The sequence below is a fragment of the Rhinoderma darwinii genome, chromosome 3, assembly GCF_050947455.1.
Source record: "Rhinoderma darwinii isolate aRhiDar2 chromosome 3, aRhiDar2.hap1, whole genome shotgun sequence".
Lineage (NCBI taxonomy): Eukaryota > Metazoa > Chordata > Amphibia > Anura > Rhinodermatidae > Rhinoderma > Rhinoderma darwinii.
In genome coordinates this window covers 375,804,051-375,823,253 of record NC_134689.1, presented here as the reverse complement: position 1 = coordinate 375,823,253, position 19,203 = coordinate 375,804,051, and the positions used below count along the sequence as shown (strand labels likewise).

The following is a 19,203-nucleotide window of genomic DNA, read 5'->3' as shown; positions in this document are numbered from 1 at the left end:
ATCACCATCAAGAATGAGAAAGGGGGGGGTGTGGCGTGGCTTGGGCATGGCGGCGTGAGGCAGCATTACTACGGAGCTTCGGACACATCAGTGTATCAAGTCGATAACCCACCTCTTACCTGCCCGAGAAGTCATGCCAAGGGGCAAATCCAAGCCCAGCACACCCAGAGCCTCCCGTGAACCATCCCTGGTTCGTTTACGGCAGCCAGCGCCATCTCTGCAGCAGTAGTCCGACGGCCGCTCGCCTGCAAGTGTCATGGCGTCCTCCACTGCTCCGGCCACGTGCGTCCTGACGGAGCTGTCGCAGGACTTTCCGCCAGCTCTTCAGTCGACCTCACCCTTGTCTGCTGGGTCCTCCATGGGGGTACCAGAGCTGGGCACACTGATGGACCGTACCCTCGCTGGACCCTGGGAGATGGTGAGAGCTCTCCCCACGCGAGCCGACATGGCAGCGCACATGTCACGGAGTAGAAACAGGCCAAAGCACTGCTAGAGGTATCCCAGTCTGTACGCTCGCTGGATGAACGAGTCACCCAAATAGAGAACAACAACCGGTCCTTAGCCTCAGATGTGACAACGCTGTCCACAACCGTGAGTAATCAGGCCATGCGTCTGAAGGATTTTGCCTTTCATGTGGATGATATTAAAATCCGAGGCAGGCGCAACAATCTTAAGTTACGGGGGATCCCTGAATCAGTGCCCCCAGAGGAGTTGCAAGCGGTGGTGTCCACCATCTCTAATAAGCTGTTGAACCGTGCACCTGGGACACCGTTGGAATTGGACAGGGTGTACCGCACGGTGGGCCCCAGAGTCAGGGACCGCCCCAGAGATGTGATATGTAGAGTCCATTTCTACAGACAAAAGGAGGACATTTTGCGTAATGCATGGGACCACGGCTCGGTTCCCTACTACGGGGCTGATGTCCTGATTCTGCTAGATGTGTCTCGACTAACACTCTATATGGAGCGTAATGTTAAACCTCTATTGGAAGCCACCAAGCGGGCGGGTGCCTCATATCGTTGGGGTCACCCTTTTCATATAATCCTACGGAAGGCTGGCCAAACCTCTGCCGTGTAAAACTCCATTAGATCTCCCGGAGGCCTTCCGATTCCTGGAGTCCGAGAGGGTCCCGGTCCCGGATTGGACCCTACCTTCCTCCTCCACTACCACCCAGAAGAGAACTGGTGACACTTTTGCGACGGCCAGAGCTGCGAGATGAGGGATCCAGGCGCCCAGCTTGTAGTCCTCGAAGTGGGAACGATGTTTGATGGGACTGACTGGCCTTTTTTACCAGCTACCATTTGGTTTCCGTAAGCAGAGTTGAAAGTTGACCGTGTTCGTTGTTATAGGCCTGGAGGTCGGTTTCACCGTATGACCCATGGTGCTGTCCGCAAAAATGGCTTTCCCCCCTGTCCACAGGGTCTTTGAGAACTGATGAGACTGTTGGACTTGTGGGAGATGGAGGCCATGTTCTTTACGTTACTGCATAAGGGAGGCGGTGTGTGTTCTCTCTCCACTTGGGTTCTATGACGGTCTATGGTTTTTGGCTGTCAATATGTTATTGCCTAATATCATTTCTGCAGTGTGTTGTCCGCATGCTCCGGACATCTTATGTTGCTGTGCCTTTCTACGACTCCATTTATTGACCTGTGGCTTTACTCTTCCTGTTTTTGGGTTGTGCAAATCACAGTAGTCCCTCGGAGCCTTTGGGCTCTCTTCTTTTTCGCTCTACTCTTTCCACCTCCCTGTACCTTTTTCGCCTCCTGTCCTCTTGTCTGTTCCCCTCCCCCCTCCCCCCCCGCTACTCCACCTTATCCTCAGGGTCATAGCACCGGCTGCATCATGTCTAACTTAACTATTACCTCTCTAAATGCACAGGGTCTCAATATACCAGAAAAGAGGTCTTCACTGCTACGTCTTCTTTTAAAAAAAGGGCTCAAGTAGTCTTCTTACAGGAGACGCATTTCCGCTCGGACCAGCTCCCGTCACTCCGCAACTCAAGAGTCCCAGATGTATACCACAGTTTCTCTCCGGACTCTAAAACCAAAGGCGTATTCATCCTTGTGGCGAACTCTGTAACTTGGAAGTGTTTGGGGTGTCACACAGATGACGCCGGACGATACTTGTTCGTAAAAGGTAAGATCGCAGACTGCGCCATGATTTTTGCAAACATATACCTCCCTAACTCGGGTCAACTGAAACTACTAGAAGAGGCCCTTAATGTACTAGACGAATTTGCGGACGGCACGTTGGTTATGGGAGGAGATTTTAATATGCCCTTAGACCCCAGACTGGACACCACATCGGGCCAGCCTGCCGTCTCTAGACCTTTCACTCGTCGCCTACAGCGTTCGCTCCACTCCCATCAATTAGTAGATCCCTGGCGCATAATACACCCAAATGATAGGGACTATACATTTTTTTCACACTTGCACAATATGTACTCACGTTTAGACTACCTTCTGCTTCGGCATTCTATAGATTGTATATTGTTTTCGGACCATGCCATGATAACTCTAACCCTGGTATTTATATGAAAAAGTATCCACAGGGATGCCCTTGTGTAGTTACATCAGGTGTGCACCACCAAACCCTGGCCCTCCCCTCCTTACACTCGACTCCGTGGCAGTGGCGTTTAAACGACTCATTGCTTCAAGATTCTGCGGTCTTGGAGGAAGTGACATCTGAACTCCGAATCTATTTGGACACCAACGCTACGGCAGACTCTAATCCTCTTTCAGTTTGGGAAACACATAAATGTGTTATGAGAGGAGTTCTCATACGGATTGGCTCCAGACTCAAAAAGGAACGCGCTGCAGTATTTACAGAACTAGTGGGGAAAATACACGCCCTGGAACTCACACACAAAAGGCTATTAGACCCGGGTTCAGGAGCGGAACTAATAAGGTTACGGGATAAATTACGTACTCGGACACTCTCAGCTGCCAAAGCCTCTCTCACTAAATGCCGTACACACTACTATGAATTTGGCAACAAGCCGAGTCGCACGTAAGCATGTGCTTTACGAGCGCGGAGGACGCGCACATATGTCCCTTGCATTACCACACCAAGGTACACTCGCCGGGACAAATTGCAGAAACCTTTCATTCCTACTATTTAAAGTTATACAACCTACGGGATACTGAGGGCTTTCCTCTCCCCGATACTAGATGTGACGCCATCAGATCATACATTCAATCTTCGGGATTAAGCCAGATTCCACAGGAGGCGGTAACAACACTAGACGCCCCGATCACGGCAGATGAATTTCTTGAAGCTCTCAAAGCACCCCCTTCTGGTAAGGCCCCAGGCCCTGATGGTTTTTCGCTGGCCTATTATAAAAAACTTACTCCCCTCCTTACTAGTCCTCTTTTGGCGGCCTTTAATTCCATTCCAGACCGTAGATCGCTGCCTATAGACACATTAAGAGCCCACATTACAGTAATCCCTAAGGAAGATAAGGACCCCTCCCAATGCAGTAATTACTGCCCCATTTCCTTCTAAATTTAGACTTAAAACTTTTCTCAAAGATATCAGCTACACGAATCACTCCATTTTTATCGAAAATAATTAATTTGGACCAGACAGGCTTTCTCCCTTCAAGAGAGTCCAGGGATAATACCATTCGAGCCGTCAATCTCATTGAGCACATTACCGCCTCCTCGGTTCCAGCGTTTTTGCTATCCACCGATGCCGAGAAAGCGTTTGACCGGATTGATTGGTCGTTTCTCCAGGAGACTTTATCTTATATAGGTCTGGGCCAGGGTATGCTCAGTTGGATTTTGAGTCTATACTCCTCCCCTTCGGCATCGGTGAAGGCCAACGGTCACCACTGTTCCTGCTTCCCCATTCCTAACGGAACCCGCCAGGGCTGCCTGCTCTCTTCTTTGATTTTCACGCTATGTTTGGAACCCTTCTTAAGTCATGTTTGAGCTAACCAAGATGTTGCGGGTGTCCAGGTGGGGGATACGACTCACAAAGTCGCAGCATACGCGGATGACTTACTCTTTTTCCTTTCACGGCCCCGCATCTCGGTACCGAACCTGATGGCTGAATTTCGGTCGTTTGCAGCGCTGTCCAACTTTAAAATAAACTTCCAAAAGTCAGAAGCTCTCAATGTCTCCCTCTCGCCCCAATTAGTGGCAGCCTTGGCGGATTCCTTCCCCTTCAATTGGGCGGCTAGTTCCATTAAATATCTAGGCATTTGGCTTGCGAATTGGCCCTCACACCTTTATGCATGTAACTATCCCCATATATTATGAACACTAAAGGGAGATCTTGAAAGATAGTCTAAAGGGACCTTCACTTGGTTTGGGTGTTGCGCCATATTCAAGATGAATGTGTTGCCACGGATGTTGTACTTCTTTTAGGCACTCCCTATCTACATACCGCGTCTTTACCTCCCTCTCTTCCCTAATGCTTAAGTTTATTTGGTCAAACAAACCCTCACGCATTGCACAAACGACTCTGACCCGCCCGAGGTTTGACGGTGGTTTGGGCTTGCCTGATATTTATCAATACTACCATTCGGCACACTTGATGCGCATCATAGATTGGTGTAGGCATGGCGGTTCCAAACCATGGGTCAAGTTGGAACAATATAAAAACTAAATTTGGTTTTTGAAACCATACCTAATAGAAATTCCCAAAAAATGTAATATATATATCACACGGTGCCATTTCTGAAAGAAGCAATATGTATGACAAAAGAAAAGAAAACATGTTTCAGAAACATAACAAGGCACTCTTGGGTTATTAGAAAAGTATAAAAAATGCTTTATTGAACTCCAAATAATTTTTTAAATATATGAAAACGGGGAAAGGGGAAATGGACACAGATATTTAAAAAAATCTCCTGGCCAGGAAACAAAATTACGTTCAAATGGAAACTACCTCCTATACACTGGTTCAATCACTTACAAAATAGATAACATTTATGTATATATATTTATACCCCTAACAAGGTCAGTTGCATAAACAAGAGAAAACCGCTGGGTTGTGTTCACACTTGCGGTTTCCACACATATATATATATATATATATATTCTTATCCTCAAGCTGGCGAAAGTTCCTATTCAAAGGGGTTGATAATGAGATTGTGAGGAAGATTTTCCTTTACATAATAGTTCCTGTCGTAAGAACATAGCCACGATGTATGGAAAAAATTAATTTGCGGCGTGTTTATTTAGCTCTTCCCTTTTAAATATTGGAGCCTGTTTCTATAGGGATCAGGGGTAAACAACAGTCTGTTCATAGACCAATAAGGTCAATATAGATCCCCCCGATCCCTAACGTTATTTCAAGAGGCCGTTTTACCAGTTGTTTTTATACGGCAATTCCAACTTCTATTGCATATATTGATTTTTTTTTACCTCTAGTCATCCAGAGAGCACCAGGAGACCACGTGGAGGAACAGCAAATTCAGCAAGAGGCCCAGAGGATTCTCACAAGGTAAGTTCCGGCTCATATGGCAATATACTCTTTTATGCCTTTAAATTTGCTATCATTTCAAGTAACTCTTACTTTTTTCTCAGATGTACAAGATCACTCCACGGCACACCCAAAGAGGCATAGGATCCAAGAGACGAGAGCATACGCCGCCAGGAAGGTAAGTTCCAAATCGTACGATAATATTTTCCATTGTGTGTCTCCAGCACAGCCAGAGATTTACAAGGCAAGGTTTGACGTCACTACCTGCCGAGCTTGATTTGATCAGCTGATGCGTTTCATCCCTGATCGGGATTTCCTCAGAGCCGTTTAGCAAGTACAGCCAAGTACGTTGTATTTATAGTGTCCAGCTTTATGTGGATATGTCCATTCATTTATTGGTTCTATAATTAGGGTACAATATTCAATGCAAAAAATCCAGGCTATTGCAAACATATGTATATGTTTCTTCCAGAGTATATTGATTATTATTTCTATTCCAACACAAAAAAATATGTGAGAAAAAACAATACATACATATTTTTATTGTTAATCTACATACACAAGGTATTATATTTAATCCCTGTATAAATAATAGATAATCAGTGGTGTGTCTCCATAAGACAAAAATTGATGATTTAAACCAGAGAAATTGAATTAATTCCTCCGTCAATATTTATTAATTAATTAAATTGCTGCATAATTAGAATTTTTAAGACAAAATGTATACGGGGGGAATTCATGAGGCGTTCCAGGGGAGGCAGGGATATGGTCCTATGCCTAAAAAGGCAGTGGGACCCGGGTCCTCACCAACCATGGGAGGCGTCATGCATATAAATTCCCCCTACAATGCGACTTTAAAAATCAAAACATAAGAGGACATAAATCCACCTGTTTCCATAACGGCGGCCCCATGGTTGTTGGATCAGATCCCACCATCGGCGAGATCTCACTCTCTTATCGGTCCCACCCTGCGAGTTGCGACGCTTGCATTCAAACATTTCCGTATCTCCCCGTCACCGTCACCACTATACCCAGTATTAGGCAATCCCTCTTTTCAGCTGGGTTGTGAATCTAGACCATTCTCTCACAAACGTCTAGCTAGGGAGACGCAGGCCCGCCATTATATCCGTAATGACAGTTGGAAGACGACATATCAATTAACAGACTCTGACAGGCCTCCCAAATCCGTCACTTTCTATTATCTCTCGCCCCTGCATTTCGAATTTTCATGTGAATTTACAGCATTTGAAATGCTATGCACGATGTCGGGCCCTGTCAGTCACGCCCTTTCGGTAACATATAATTTCATAAACTCCCCAACGGCAGACTCACATTTATCCTACTTGGCTAAATAGGCGACGGTCCTTGACTTAAGTATTACAGCGGATGTGCGTACTCGACTGTATACCATGACTTACCAGTCTTCCATATCAAGTAGAATTCAGGAAGCGAGATATAAGATTCTGACGAGATGGTACAGGGTCCCTTCCAGACTTCACAAATTTTACCCTGAGGTGTCTCCTTTATGTTGGAGATGCGGGGTGGGGGTCGGTGATCTTTTACATACCTTTTGGGATTGTCGGCGATTAACAACTTTCTGTGATACGGTTTGGAGTGTAGCCTCTAGGTTTACTGACTATACGTTGCCCAGATCCCTGGGCTTCTTCCTGCTTCATCTGTGTGACATCCCGATCTCCACATACAAGAAGTCAATAGTACGACATCTGATCAACACGGCACGTGCTTGCATACATGCTATGTGGAAACAGGTCGAGCCCCCCACGGTGCACCTTTGGTTTCAGAAGATCCAGGAAGTGAAACGTATGGAGGAACTTACGGCTTCCTTGCGGGACACTCATGATAAGTTTATGCGAGTGTGGTCAACCTGGGTAAGCTATGAGAATTCTTCGGAGTATATCGCTCTGCTGTCCCAATAGTGTGCAACTGACTTTACGTATTCCTCCTAAGAGACGTCTGCTTATGGGGTGGATGCTGAGGATAAGTCCCCCCTCTATACCCTTCTTCCTCTTCCCTCTTCCCTTCCCCTTTCCTGTTCACTCTCTTTCTTTGAATTCTCTATGTCTGTATAATTTTCATTTGTGCTCCTATGTAACAACTGTATATCACCGAGTCCTGAAATGTTCTATTTCTCTGTCAAGCACCTTTGATAAATAAAAACAGAATTAAAAAAAAAAAAGAATGGGAAAGGATCTACTCAAACAAATGGGTTCTAGATATCATAAAGACCGGGTACACGCTAGAATTTATGTCCCCTGCTCCAGACAGATTCCTCCCCACAAAGAGGTAGAAGGATTCCGAGAAACAGCAGGCCCTGGAGTCAGAGGTTGTTTCTCTTATCAGGAAGGGGGTTCTGGTACCAGTCCCGAGACCAAAGATAGGGAAAGGCTACTATTCCCCCCCCCCCCCTTTTTGTGGTAAAGAAACAGGAGGGCCGATTCAGGGTCATAATAAATTTAAAGCAGCTAAACTCCTTTCTGATTTACAAATTTTTTTGGATGGAGCGTATCCTCTCTACAGTAAATCTTTTCAGGGATTGTATGATGGCATCAATAGATCTGGAGGATGCTTATTACCATGTCCCTGTTGGCATCACTCACCAGTAGTATCTGAGGGTGGCAGTAGTTTTGAACGACTCCCTAATCCACCTCCAATAGAGGGCGCTCCCATTTGGCATCTCTCAGGAACCGAGAGTCTTTACCTAGCTTCTATCAGAAATGACATCATATATACGAACAAAGGACATTCTGATCATTCCCTACCTAGATGACTTTTTGATCGGGGCAGACACCGCCCAGACTTTGACACTCCATCTACAGTCAGTACAATCGACTTTGATAGATCTGGGTTGGAATATAAACATAAACAAATCAAACTTAACCCCATCCAAAAGATGCATTTTTTTGGGGGGATCTTTCTAGACTCCTCCAAACAGATGTCTTTTCTCGCTCAGGGAAATATCCAGCCTTTGATAGAAAGGGTCTCAGTCCTATTTTTGTATCATTTGACTTCCTTCAGAAGGGCTATGTCGGTCCTAGGCCTTTTGACCTCCTGTATCCCGGCCATAATGTTCAGGTCCAGACCTCTGCAGGGGGACATATTAGAAAAGTGGGACAAGAGCAAGCGCTCACTAGATCACTCCCTGCTCCTTTCCTCGGTAGCCAGACTCTCGCTCAGGTGGTGGATGAATGTAGAGAACCTCAGGAAGGGTGTTTCATGGGAAATGTCCCCAACCCTGAACATTACAACAGATGCCAGTCCTTGAGGGTGGGGAGCCCATTGGGAATCCTTCTGCCTTCAGGGTCAGTGGGATCCTCAAACCTCCATAAGATCTTCCAACTACAGGGAGCTAGAGGCAGTACTTCAGGCAATAAAAAACACAATTCCTATACTTTCGGGAAGAAGGGTAAAGGTTCTTTCAGACAACACGACTACAGTAGCATACATAAACCATCAGGGAGGTACAAGATCAAGGCTTCTGATGAAGTTAGCTACAGACATCTTTTCCCTAGCCGAGCTGCATCTATCGTTCCTTTCAGCTGTCCATCTAAGGAGAAGGGACAATCAGGTAGCAGACTTCTTGAGCAGAAGGCAATTGCTGCAGTCGGAGTGGTCCCTGAATCAGGACGTCTTCCAGGTGATTGTGGCCAGGTGAGGGAATCCTTCCATAGACCTGTTCGCTACCAGGGAGAACAAGAAGGTGCTCAGATTCTTTTCCCTAGATCCCAGGGAATATCCAGAAGCGGTAGATGCTCTCTCCCAGAGTTGGAGCCCGGAACAGGTTTATGCCTTTCCCTCCTCTGTCTACTTCCAAGAGTTTTAAAAAAGATCAGAGAAGACAAAGCCTCGGTAATCCTGATTGCTCCATTTTGGCCAAAGAGGCCGTGGTTCACCTGGCTGAGGAAGTTGTCCGTAACCCAACCATGGATCCTTCCAGACAGACTAGATCTCCTGTGCCAGGACCCAGTAGTTCATCCAGACATCTCCAGGCTGCATCTTACAGCATGGAGGCTGAGCGAGTAATCCTCAGGAAAAGAGGTATCTCTGAAACTGTCATCTCTACTTTACTGTCAAGTAGGAAACAGGTTACCTCTAAAATATATTTAAGGGTCTGGAAAGCTTTTCTTACCTTTACAGGAATTGATATAGATCCATTAGCAGATCCAGATATTCCCCTAATTTTAGACATTCTCCAGGCAGGGCTAGACAAAAAACCTCAAGCCCAGTACGCTAAAGGTACAGATTTCTGCCCTAAACTCCTTCTATGATTCCAGATTAGCAGAACTCCCCTGGATTAGAAGGTTCCTGATTGTGGCCTCCAGGATAAGACCCCAAATAAGGTCTTCAGTCCCACCTTGCGACTTAAACTTAGTCCTTACTGCTTTGATTGGTTCATCCTTTGGACCCACTGTCCCTTAAGTTTCTCACTCTAAAAATGAAGTTTTTACTAGCGGTTACCACCGCCCGAAGAGTAAGTGAAATTCAGGCCCTCTCAGCCTTTCCCCCTTACACTTTAGTATTGGACGATAGAGTAATTATGAAGACCTTACCAGGTTTTTTGCCAAAGGTAATTTCCCCTTTTCATCAAGACCAAGAAATTATTCTTCCCTCCTTTTGTGACTCCCTGAAAAATCCAAGAGAACAGGAATTTAATGTTTTTAGACGTAAGGAGATGCTTAGTCCACTACCTGGAGGTCACAAAGGACTCGAGGTCTTCAGAGAATCTCCTTATTCAGTTCCAGGGTCCAAATAGAGGTTCAGCAGCTAGCAGACCAACAATAGCACGGTGGATTAAACAGGCCATACAATTAGCCTATGTGGGCCAGAACACTAATCCCCCAGATTTCTTTGGAGCTCATTCCACCAGAGCTGTATCTACTTCTTGGGCTGAAAGAGCCAACACATCTCTAGCCCAGATTTGCATGGTGGCTACATGGAGCTCACCCTACACCTTTTATTAAACATTATAGACTACAGTTGCATTCAGTCTCTGACTTAGCGTTTGGTAGGAAAGTTCTACAAGCTGTGGTCCCACCCTAAAACTGGGGTTCTATTTTACATCTCCAGGGGTACTGTCATAGGTGAAAGGGTAAAAGATGGATTACTTACCGGTAATCGGTTTTTCATGAACCTATGACAGCACCCCCCCTAGTCGTCGTCGTCCCCCCCCTTCAGTAAACTTCCTTGGTATCTCTTGTATATAGGATATATATGACTACAAATATAGATTTATGGTGTGGGGTGGCTTTTCACTAAGGCGGCGCAAAAAAAATGATATAATAAATAAATGCGGGTGTGTGTCTGTAACATCTATGGCCGAGGGCCGTCGTTCAGACATACCCTCTGACGGCCCCGGCCATGGACATCTGTGTTTTCGGCGGCATCTCCATCCAGGGAGACGCCGGCACTCACTTCCGGGTTGCGGGACTGTTTCCCGCACGGCGCGCGCACGGCCTTAAAGGGCCAGTATGCGTCCAGCTGTCATTAATCAGTTATTAGCGCATATAAAAGGGGCTCTGCCCACTTGACCCTTGCCTGAGCGTTGTTGTATACCTAAAGTTTGTCTTGCAAATGGTCTCCTAGTGTTTTCCAGTTCCCAGTGTTACCTGTTCCTGCTGCCTGTACCCTGTACCCTGTATCCCATGCTACCGTGCCTCTGTGCCATCTACAGTGAAAGTCAAGTCGTGTCTTCCACTGCATGTACTGTGCCATCTATAGTGAAAGTCAAGTTGTGTCACCGCTACTGTCTGCATTGCCTCAGGTACCCGTTCTGGACTATAGACATTGTTTTGTACCTAGTTGGCCAGCTGCTATCCCGCTACGCGGTACGGCCTAGTGGGTCCACACCCTGTGCCGTAACCGTGTCTATACACACAAGGTGTATATATGAATGAAAGATAACTAATTCTGATCCTGAGTTCTTTCTAAAGACTGGGTGTGTGGAGAGGTGTGTCCTTTTTTATATCCTCAACATTAAAAGAAAAAAAGGCTGGAAATCGATCAAACTGTGTACTCTATATAATATGAGTTTCACTTTTTGAATTGAATTACTGAAATAAAATGATATTTTTGATTATATTCTAATTCATTGAGAAGGACTAGTATATAGAATTTTTGGTATGGAATAGCATAGTAGGCTACACTATTCCATCTAGAGAGGTCTTGCAAAAAAAAAAAAAGTCACTGGGGCTCTATGGATACACTTGGTGCATATGATGAACGTACTCCGCAAACATTGAGCCTAATATCTGCTTGTAGTGTTTAAAAATGTTCTACTGCTTCATATAAATATAGATGAAATCGAGCTAAGGTAGTGCCGTTCAGTGGCGTAGCTATAGGGGTCGCAGTAGTCGCAATTGCGACCGGGCCCAGAATCCACGGGGGCCCGCAGCCCCCACACCACATCAGTGAAAAGTTACTATAGTAACTGGGGCCTATGTAATAAATTAACTGACAGTACTTACCCTCCTCTTCCTGGAGCGCATCAGAGGTTCTGACGTTACAGCCCTATGCGCAGCGCATAACGTCACAATGCTATGTGCTGCGCACAGATTCCTGACACTTGATGGAGTGAGGACCTGCGGCCGAAGAGGAGGTAAATTGAATTTTAGTGTCTTGCTGATGGGTTGGGGTCAGACTCCCGGGACCCCCGCCAATCAGCTGTTTTGAAGGGGTTGCAGCCGCTCGTACGAGTGCTACTTCCCCTTCATTACGGTCACATTCTCACACTGAATCGCCGACATGGACGTGTCAGCGATTCACAGTGTGAGCAAGTGAGGGAAATGAAGGGGAAGAAGCACTCGTACGAGCGGCTGCAGCCCCTTCAAAACAGCTGATTGGCGGGAGTCCCGGGTGTCTAACCCCAAACCAATAGGCTATTGATGGCCGATATTGAAAATAGGCCATCAATGTTTAGGGACTGGACAACCTTTAAAGCCTACCGTGTGTTAGGCTTAGATACAGGGCCCCAGCTTATACTGCATAAGAATACTGTCTGCTGCACCCTGTATCTAAGCCTACATTAGGCTTCGATACAGGGTCCAACAAACCGTATCACACATGCACATGGGCCCTGTTCACGTCACCGCTGCCCTTCCGTTGAGGGGTTCCGTCTGGTTAACCCCTCAACGTAAAGGCAAACGGAAATCTTAGATTCCGTTTGCATCACCATTGATCTCAAAGGTGATGGAAACTTTACTAATGGTTTCCGTTTGTCACCGTTGTGAACGGGTCCCGTTGTTTTGGCGGAATCAATAGCACAGTCGACAATGCAAAACAACGGAACCCTGTCACAACGGTGACAAACGGAATTCTTTAGCAACGTTTCCCTCTCAATGGTGAGGGAAACTGAAGCTTAGGTTTCAGTTTGGCTTTCTGTTGAGGGGTTAACCCGACAGAACCCATCAACTGAAGGTCAGCGGTGATGTGAACAGGCGCTTACTAATGTTTTTTTTTGTGTTTTTTTTTACAGGTTCGGTCGTTGGACTATGTCGGATTCGAGGACTACTTCGATGGTGGCTTTTTTATTCTCAATAAAATGGTTAATGAGGGTTGTGTGGGGGTGTTTTATTTTAAGAAATCTATTTTTTCTATGTCTGTATTTTTTTTTAACTTTATCGCTGCCTATTTACTAATGGCACTGACAGATTGACAGCGTCCATTACTAAGGTGGGGCTTAGTGTTAGCCGGTGAAAAGGCTACCACTAATCCCCATTATTACCCCGGTACCCACCGTCACTAGGGGTGCCAGGAAGAGCCGGGTGCGATCCAGTACCCGACCATCTGTAGTGATGGTCGGGCACTGGGGTGACCGCAGGCTGGTATTATTAGGCTGGAAAAGGCCAAAAACAGTGGCCCTTCCCACCCTAATAATGCTAGCATGCTGCTGCTGTGTTGTATCTGGCTGGTTATGAAAAATGTGGGGGACCCCACGTCATTTTTTAAAATAAATAATTGGACAGCACGATGTGGGGTTCCCCCATTTTTATAACCAGCCAGATACAACATAGCAGCAGCAGCAGCCGCCTAGCATTACCAGGGTGGGAAGGGTCACAGTTTTTGGGCTTTCCCAGCCTAATAATACCAGACTGCGGCCGCCCCAGTGCCCCTCTGTCACTACAGATGGTCGGGTACTAGATCATACCCGGCTCTTCCTGGTGGCGCTGGGTACCAGGGTAATAATGGGTATTAGTGTTAACCTCTTCATGTCTAACATTAAGTCCCCCCCTTAGTAATGAGCGTTGTGAATCAGCCAGCGACAATTACTAGGGCGGTAGTTATAACGTTTAAGCAAATACAAAGACACAGATAAAATATTTTATTGAAATAAAAATTCCACACAACCCTCGTTATCCATTTTATTAAGAATAAAATAAAACACAGTTATCAAAGGAGTCCTCGAATCTGAAGTAGTCCAACCACCGAACTTGTAAAAAAACAAACACACAAAAATAATTAGGATCACGTCAAAAAGGAAAATAATTATTATTCTTACCTTTCCTGGGTCCAGCGCTGGAGCTGCAATGTCAACGAGCTGGGCCCTATAACTAATCCAATCATGTGTGATACTGTCTGCTGAGCCACTGTGTCTAATCCTATCATGTGTGATACTGTCTGCTGAGCCACTGTATCTAATCCTATAATGTGTGCTACTGTCTGCTAAGACAATGTATCTAATCTTATCCATAGCTTTAGGGTCGTGGTGCTATAGATATGCTGTCTCATATAGATAGATATATATATATATATATATATATTGTAATGGTGGGGGGGGTAGGGAAACGGACAAGTGAGCCCTAATCTACCCGCCACTCTGTCCCTGCCTACTTGCAACGACCCGCCCTAGGCGACGGGGTACAACTGGGCGGCGGTCCCTGCGCTCAGTAAGTGCATGACAAACACGACAAACAAACAAGGGAATACAAGCAAGGGAAATGGGCAGTTGCTCGCGGAAACACCGTGAGCAACAGAGTAGTGAACGAGCCGAGTCAAGCCAGGAGAGTGCGAGGTACAAAGCGAAAAGCAGAAGAGTAGTCGGTAAGCCGGGGTCTGTATGGAGCAGGATCAAAAAGTAGCAGGAGCTGTAGCTGGGCCAGGAAACCTCAAGGAAAGAATTCACAAGCACAGATGGACAGGAAGAGCAGGCTTAAATAGACCGAGGGCGGGAGCTAGCTGAGTCTGGCCAGGTTGCGATAGGCTCTCCCACTCCTAAGCCTGCCAGCCTGAGTGGAGGAAGCTGGTGTCTGTCTCAGGGATGTACACTCAGGTGTTGACTGATTAATTCTGGGAGTTAACCCCGAAGCAGTGCCTGGCAGATCCTTTACAGTACCCCCCCTTTTATGAGGGGCCACCGGACCCTTTCTAAGTGGACCTGGCTTACTGGGGAAACGCAGGTGGAACCTCCTGACCAATACCCCAGCGTGAACATCCCGGGCGGGTACCCAAGTCCTCTCCTCGGGCCCGTATCCTCTCCAATGGACCAGGTACTGGAGTGAGCCTTGGACCATCTTGCTGTCCACGATCCTGGCCACCTCAAATTCCACCCCCTCAGGGGTGAGGACGGGAACAGGAGGTTTCCTCGAGGGGGCCAAGGACGGGGAGCAGCGTTTCAGGAGGGAGGCATGAAACACGTTGTGTATACGAAAAGACGGGGGTAACTCCAGCCGGAAAGAGACAGGACTGAGGACCTCAATGACCTTATACGGCCCAATAAACCGGGGAGCAAACTTTTTGGACGGAACCTTGAGACGCAAGTTCCTGGATGACAACCACACCAGATCCCCGACCACAAACAGGGGGTTAGCAGAACGTCTTCTATCGGCCTGAGCCTTCTGTATGCTCTGGGACGCCTCTAGGTTCTTCTGAACCTGGGCCCAGACTGTGCACAGATCCCGATGAACGACCTCCACCTCGGGATTGTTGGAACAACCAGGTGAAACGGAGGAGAACCGTGGATTAAACCCAAAATTACAGAAAAAGGGAGAGACCCCTGACGAGTTACTGACCCGGTTATTAAGGGAAAATTCGGCGAGGGGAATGAAAGAAACCCAATCAAATTGACAGTCAGAGACAAAACATCTTAAGTATTGTTCTAGAGACTGATTAGTCCTCTCCGTTTGGCCATTGGTTTCAGGATGGAAAGCAGAGGAGAAGGACAGATCAATCCCCAACTTATTACAGAAGGCTCTCCAAAACAATGAAACAAATTGTACCCCTCTGTCAGAAACAATATTGACGGGGACCCCATGGAGACGCAGGATGTGTTTGATAAACAAGGTAGCCAACGTCTTGGCGTTGGGTAGTTTCTTGAGGGGCACAAAGTGGCACATTTTACTGAAGCGGTCTACCACCACCCACACCACCGACTTGCCTTGGGATGGAGGCAAATCGGTGATAAAATCCATGGAGATATGTGTCCAAGGTCTCTGGGGAATGGGCAACGAACGCAGTAAGCCCGCTGGTCGGGACCTGGGAGTCTTGGACCTGGCACAAACCTCACAGGCGGCGACGTAGGCCTTAACGTCTTTAGGCAAACCAGGCCACCAATAATTTCTGGTAATGAGGTGTTTGGTACCCAGGATGCCTGGATGGCCAGATAGTGCGGAGTCGTGATTTTCCCTAAGTACCCTTAGCCGGAATTGCAGGGGAACAAACAGCTTGTTCTCAGGAAGGTTCCCAGGAGCTGAACCTTGATCAGCAGCAATTTCAGAGACTAAATCGGACTCGATAGAGGAAATGACTATACCTGGAGGCAAAATACAAACAGGATCTTCCTCCGAAGGAGGGCTGGCCATGAAGCTACGCGACAGTGCATCCGCCTTAATATTTTTAGACCCGGCCCTATAGGTAACCAAAAAATTGAATCTGGTAAAAAACAACGCCCATCGAGCTTGTCTCGGGTTTAGCCTCCGGGCAGATTCTAGGAAAACCAGATTCTTGTGGTCGGTAAGGACCGTTACCTGGTGCCTAGCCCCCTCCAGGAAGTGGCGCCACTCTTCAAATGCCCATTTAATGGCTAAAAGTTCGCGGTTGCCAATATCATAGTTACACTCCGTGGGCGAAAACTTCCTAGAAAAGTAAGCACAGGGGCGGAGATGGGTGAGGGAGCTGGTACCCTGGGACAAGACGGCCCCCACTCCCACCTCGGACGCGTCAACCTCCACAATAAATGGCTCCCTTTGGTTGGGCTGAACCAGCACGGGGGCCGAGATAAAGCACTTCTTGAGGGTCTCAAAAGCCTGGACGGCCTCAGGGGGCCAATGGAGGACATCAGCACCCTTGCGAGTGAGGTCCGTAAGAGGCTTAGCGACGACCGAGAAGTTAGCAATAAATCTCCTGTAATAGTTAGCGAACCCCAAAAAACACTGTAGCGCTTTCAGGGAGGCAGGTTGGACCCATTCAGCCACAGCCTGAACCTTGGCAGGGTCCATGCGGAAATCATGAGGAGTGAGGATTTGACCTAAAAATGGTATCTCCTGTACCCCAAATACACATTTTTCGATTTTGGCAAACAGTTTGTTTTCTCGAAGGACCTGGAGCACTTTCCTGACATGCTCTATGTGGGAGGACCAGTCCCTGGAAAACACCAATATGTCATCAAGGTACACTACAAGAAATATCCCCAGGTAATTTCTCAAAATCTCATTTATGAAGTTCTGGAAGACCGCAGGGGCATTGCACAACCCAAAGGGCATGACGAGGTATTCGAAATGGCCTTCGGGCGTGTTAAACGCAGTCTTCCACTCATCCCCCTCTTTGATGCGAATAAGGTTATATGCCCCCCGTAGGTCCAATTTAGAGAACCATTGGGCCCCCTGAACCTGATTAAAGAGATCAGGAATCAAAGGAAGGGGATACTGGTTCCTTACCGTGACCTTATTCAGGCCACGGTAGTCAATGCATGGCCTAAGACCCCCATCCTTCTTCCCTACGAAGAAGAAGCCAGCACCTACCGGAGAAGAAGAGGGACGAATGTAACCCTTGGCCAGGGATTCCTGGATATACTCCCTCATGGCTTCACGTTCGGGACAAGAAAGGTTAAATATCCTACCCTTAGGAAGCTTAGCTCCTGGTACCAATTCGATAGCGCAATCGTATTCTCTATGAGGCGGTAATACTTCGGAGGCCTCTTTAGAGAAAACATCAGCGAAGTCCTGAACAAACTCGGGTAGCGTATTCACCTCCTTAGGGGGAGAAATAGAATTAACAGAAAAACATGACGTACAACATTCATTACCCCATTTGGTTAGCTCCCCAGTATTCCAGTCAAACGTAGGATTATGCAACTGCAACCAGGGAAGACCTAGAACCAAATCGTACGATAATCCCTGCATCAATAGTACAGAGCATTGCTCCAAATGCATGGAGCCAACAAGGAGTTCAAAAACAGGGGTATGCTGTGTAAAATAACCATTAGCAAGAGGAGTGGAGTCGATACCCACTACCGGAACAGGTTTAGGCAAATCAATCAGAGGCATAGCGAGAGACATAGCAAATTCCACAGACATGATATTAGTAGAGGACCCTGAATCCACGAAGGCACTGCCGGTAGCAGACCTACCACCAAAAGAGACCTGAAAGGGAAGCAATATCTTAGTACGTTTCATATTTACGGGAAATACCTGTGCGCCCAAGTGACCTCCCCGATGATCACTTAGACGCTCTCTGACAGCATTCTTACGCTTGGGACAGTTGTTTACTTGATGCTTGACATCCCCACAGTAGAAGCAGAGACCATTCTTCCTGCGGAATTCTCTACGTTGTTGAGGGGACACGGAGGCCCCGAGTTGCATAGGTATTTCTGAGTCTTTAGGGGAGAAACGAAGCAACGGGACTTCGGGAGGCATCATGGGGGAGTCGGAGGAAAAAACACATAAACGTTCACGTTGTCGTTCCCTGAGACGTCGGTCAAGTCGTACCACTAAAGCCATAACCTGGTCTAAGGAGTCAGAAGAGGGATAACTAACTAGCAGGTCTTTCAGGGCATTCGACAGACCCAACCTAAACTGGCACCTTAAGGCAGGGTCATTCCACCGAGAAGCTACGCACCACTTCCTAAAGTCAGAGCAATACTCCTCAACAGGTCTCTTACCCTGACGTAAGGTCACCAGCTGACTCTCGGCAAAGGCAGTTCTGTCAGTCTCGTCATAAATAAGTCCGAGGGCAGAAAAGAAACAATCAACGGAGGAAAGTTCAGGGGCGCCAGGAGCCAAGGAGAAGGCCCACTCTTGGGGCCCTTCCTGGAGCCGGGACATAATTATACCCACCCGCTGGCTCTCAGAACCTGAGGAGTGAGGCTTTAAGCGAAAGTAAAGCCTACAACTCTCCCGAAAGGAGAGAAAAGCCCTCCGGTCACCTGAGAACCGGTCGGGCAACTTGAGGTGGGGTTCAAGGGGTGCGGTGAGGGGAACTACCAAGGTAGCATCAGGCTGGTTGACCCTCTGAGCCAGGGCCTGGACCTGTAGGGAGAGACCCTGCATTTGCTGAGCCAGGGTTTCACGGGGTTCCATAATGGTGTCAGGGACCAGGGTAGACTAGGTATACGGCTTGTGAATTTGTAATGGTGGGGGGGGGTAGGGAAACGGACAAGTGAGCCCTAATCTACCCGCCACTCTGTCCCTGCCTACTTGCAACGACCCGCCCTAGGCGACGGGGTACAACTGGGCGGCGGTCCCTGCGCTCAGTAAGTGCATGACAAACACGACAAACAAACAAGGGAATACAAGCAAGGGAAATGGGCAGTTGCTCGCGGAAACA

At 47.3% G+C, this 19,203-nt stretch overlaps 1 protein-coding gene across 1 annotated transcript in view; it reads left to right on the top strand.

Annotated features, from left to right (window-relative positions):
* The first annotated feature begins 256 nt into the window (after positions 1-256).
* Positions 257-19,203, top strand: part of LOC142750513 (patatin-like phospholipase domain-containing protein 6) — an 84,967-nt gene continuing 66,020 nt past the window's right edge. The window contains exons 1-9 of the mRNA XM_075859516.1: positions 257-418; positions 472-798; positions 5,379-5,451; positions 5,535-5,608; positions 7,200-7,319; positions 8,467-9,099; positions 9,264-9,486; positions 9,586-9,684; positions 9,966-10,191. Of these exons, the coding sequence (XP_075715631.1) occupies positions 257-418; positions 472-798; positions 5,379-5,451; positions 5,535-5,608; positions 7,200-7,319; positions 8,467-9,099; positions 9,264-9,486; positions 9,586-9,684; positions 9,966-10,191 (1,937 nt within the window). The remainder of the gene's footprint in view (positions 419-471; positions 799-5,378; positions 5,452-5,534; positions 5,609-7,199; positions 7,320-8,466; positions 9,100-9,263; positions 9,487-9,585; positions 9,685-9,965; positions 10,192-19,203) is intronic.